The sequence below is a fragment of the Hordeum vulgare genome, chromosome 5H, assembly GCF_904849725.1.
Source record: "Hordeum vulgare subsp. vulgare chromosome 5H, MorexV3_pseudomolecules_assembly, whole genome shotgun sequence".
NCBI lineage: Eukaryota > Viridiplantae > Streptophyta > Magnoliopsida > Poales > Poaceae > Hordeum > Hordeum vulgare.
Genome location: NC_058522.1, coordinates 521222673 through 521225559, shown reverse-complemented (window position 1 = coordinate 521225559; position 2887 = coordinate 521222673). Strand labels below are relative to the sequence as shown.

General features: G+C 55.7%; 1 protein-coding gene across 1 annotated transcript; it reads right to left on the bottom strand.

The window, feature by feature from the left end:
• Positions 1–235: 235 nt before the first annotated feature.
• On the bottom strand, positions 236–1516 carry LOC123398213 (probable glutathione S-transferase GSTU1). The gene is made up of 2 exons (XM_045092710.1): positions 1035–1516; positions 236–946 (listed from the first exon to the last, which is right to left on the bottom strand). The coding sequence occupies exons 1-2, from the start codon at positions 1347–1349 to the stop codon at positions 593–595; spliced, it is 669 nt and encodes a 222-aa protein (XP_044948645.1). The 5' UTR covers positions 1350–1516; the 3' UTR covers positions 236–592.
• Positions 1517–2887: the final 1371 nt, after the last annotated feature.

The following is a 2887-nucleotide window of genomic DNA, read 5'->3' as shown; positions in this document are numbered from 1 at the left end:
CAACAATTTTTACGAAAAAAATGCTGCATACACGTGCAAGCTAGGCCGACCCCGCGCGACCGGCCGCGCGGGGGGGAGGGGGGGACGTTTCCCTTAAAAGAACGGCCAATTTGTCCGCTCCCTGTGAGCCAGGCTTGGGAATGCTTTAAACGCCGTGCATGTCAGAAAAAAACAGATACAACACAGACAATCAAGCATGCTATTTTTCTCACCACGCGAGTCCTTGCTTGATTGATTTCACCAGAAACAAATACACACACGCTGGAACAGGCCAGTGTCGTGTCTGTTTTTTTATTTCTTGGTTGATCTGATGACACGGTCGATGAACGACGCTGCTGAGAAACTGGAAATCGATCGCCGGTCGTGCACAAAGCACGGAGCTAGCAGTCCCCAAATAAAAGAAGAAACAACTGGGACGGAGGAAACAACATTGCAGTCGACAACGAGACGCGCGATCGCACTCTGCGCACAGGCATGCGCGCGCGACCATGCATGCATGCATGCATGCGACAAGTAGTGCCGGCCGGCTAGCCGGCTAGCTTATTGTAGACTCATCACACTGGCGTGGCGTAGCTGGCGGTGCAAAGCCTAGCTACTCGAGGCCAAAGTGCTTCCTCATGCCGCCGACGAACTGGTACACGGCCTCGGCGTCCGGCAGCGACTTGGCGACGCACTCGTTCTCCGTGGCGCACCGCGCCGCCCAGGCCGTCAGCACGGGGCACTCCTCGGCGATGCTGAACCCGGCGAGCCGCTCGTACGTCAGGAACCAGGGGGTGAAGGTCACCAGCGCCACGTCCGCGTACCCGAGCGCGTCGCCGCCGAAGTAGGGCTTCTCGCCCAGCTCCCCCTCCAGCGTCTTCAACACGCCCACCATCTCCTTCTTCCCCTCCTCCACCGCCGGCGCGCCCTTCGGCACCTTCCAGATCTTTGCGGCGCACTCCGGCATCTGCACCCACGCACGCACGCACGAGTTATATATGGCTTACGAGCAGCTTCCTAACTAAGCGGCTGAGTCAGTGAACGTAAGGCTCTACCTTGGCGTCCACGAAGGCGGCCCAGAAGCGGGCGTTGGCGCGCGCGTGGGCGTCGGCGGGGAGGAGCGGCTCGCCGGCGCCGGCGAACGCCTCGTCGATGAACTCGAGGATGACGAGGGACTCGCATACGGGCTTGCCGTCGACGAGGAGGACGGGGACCTTGCCGTGGACGGGGTTGGACGACAGCAGCAGCGGGCCCTTGGTGACCATGTTCTCGGCCGTCACCTCGTGCTCCACGCCCTTCTTCGCCAGCGCGATCCGCACCCTGTTCCCGAACGGGCTGACGAAGCAATTGAGCAGCTTCACGCCCGCCATTGCCTTGGAGCTAGCTGCTATTTCTGCGACGATGAAGGTGAGCTAGCTATGGCGCGCGTCTGCCTTGGTGTCTTCTCGGTCGACTGATTGGGGGCGTATATGTAGGGGGCGAGAATGCATGGCGCATTTTGATTTTTGTTGCGGCCTCGTGAGAAACGTCGGCTTGCTTCGGCGCGCGCTAGCAAGCAGGAATAAACATCAGTATGTGCAGATCGGTTCCATCGAAGGACTGGCTTTGCTCACGTCGTCGAAATTTGTACGTTAATTTCAGATAGTTATGGAGCGAGACGGAGCTTAGCTTTCTCGGTGTCGCTCCGGATGGCGTCATTTGTGCATGTACGTCATGCTTCGGAGCCTGCTATGTTCTTTGTGATCTTGTCCCTGCAGCTAGCCGATGGAGGTAAGGGCATCTCCAACACCAAATCTTAAACAATCTATACGATGTTTTGTTATCCAACGCAGGTCTATATCAGTTCGGACGTGATTTTTTTCATGAACTAAAAACAAACCGAAAACCTTGCAGGGACCGCTGGCACGCCTGCATCTGACAATCGTGGTCCATAAAAAAGCTGCTTTCCCGTCCAAAGTCAGCTGCACGTGTGCTTTCCTGCCCAAAGTCAATTGCACACATTTATGTCGGCCTAGAGCGGAAAGGGCCACTCAGCAGAGCCGACATTGAAGCAGCTAGCCGGCCGAGAGCGCCACCCGCTGCATGTCTGCCGAGTACCACACGTTTGTTCATTGACGACCGACATTAAACACTTTTTCGGCTGGCTTCTCGCATCTGTGCGTTATATAAACATAGCCAGACATCGGGCAAAAACCACACCTACGCACTCCACCTCTTCTCTATACAACACCCGCCATGCCCTCCGACGAGAAGAAGGAGTTCTCCGACATTGCAGCGGCCTGGGTTGGCTTACCGGCAAACCCTTCAGATCTGGCACCATCGCCATCGCCAGCCCCCTCCTTGCCCATCCAGGCTAGCCAACATCGTCTCCTGACAAATTTTCCCCGAGCAATGACAGCAACGCGTCAGGCATGTGGGAAAATAAACCATGTGTGTGGAAGCCTACACGTTCGCGTCCATCACGGACGGTGCGAAAAAGTAGATTATGGAGGCTGCCGTTGCTTGGGTCCCACGAAGGCCACCGCCACCGCGTCGCGGGTTGACACCGCATGTGACTTGCTCGGTGAGCGGGGGCGTAGACTAGAGCGACCATCTTCATCTACCCAAAAACCAACCCTCGTTCGTGCTCCGTCAAGGCAGAGGGAGCTCCTCCCCCTAAAACATATCCCTCCGAGGCTGCCAACAGTATGACAAGCGGGCTGCTCGACATAAAAAAGATATGTCGTGGGAATGGAGATTACTAAAGTCTAACATAGTTTAGTTAAAATAATTTGTTCATATGAAAATCATCCAATTTGCATGTAATTCGTCTAGTTAGTTGAATTCCGGCTTGAAATTTATTCTGCTAGCTTTGGATGACCGACTCCCGCATTTGTGTCCACGGACTGATCTCCCTTGTTCATGGACG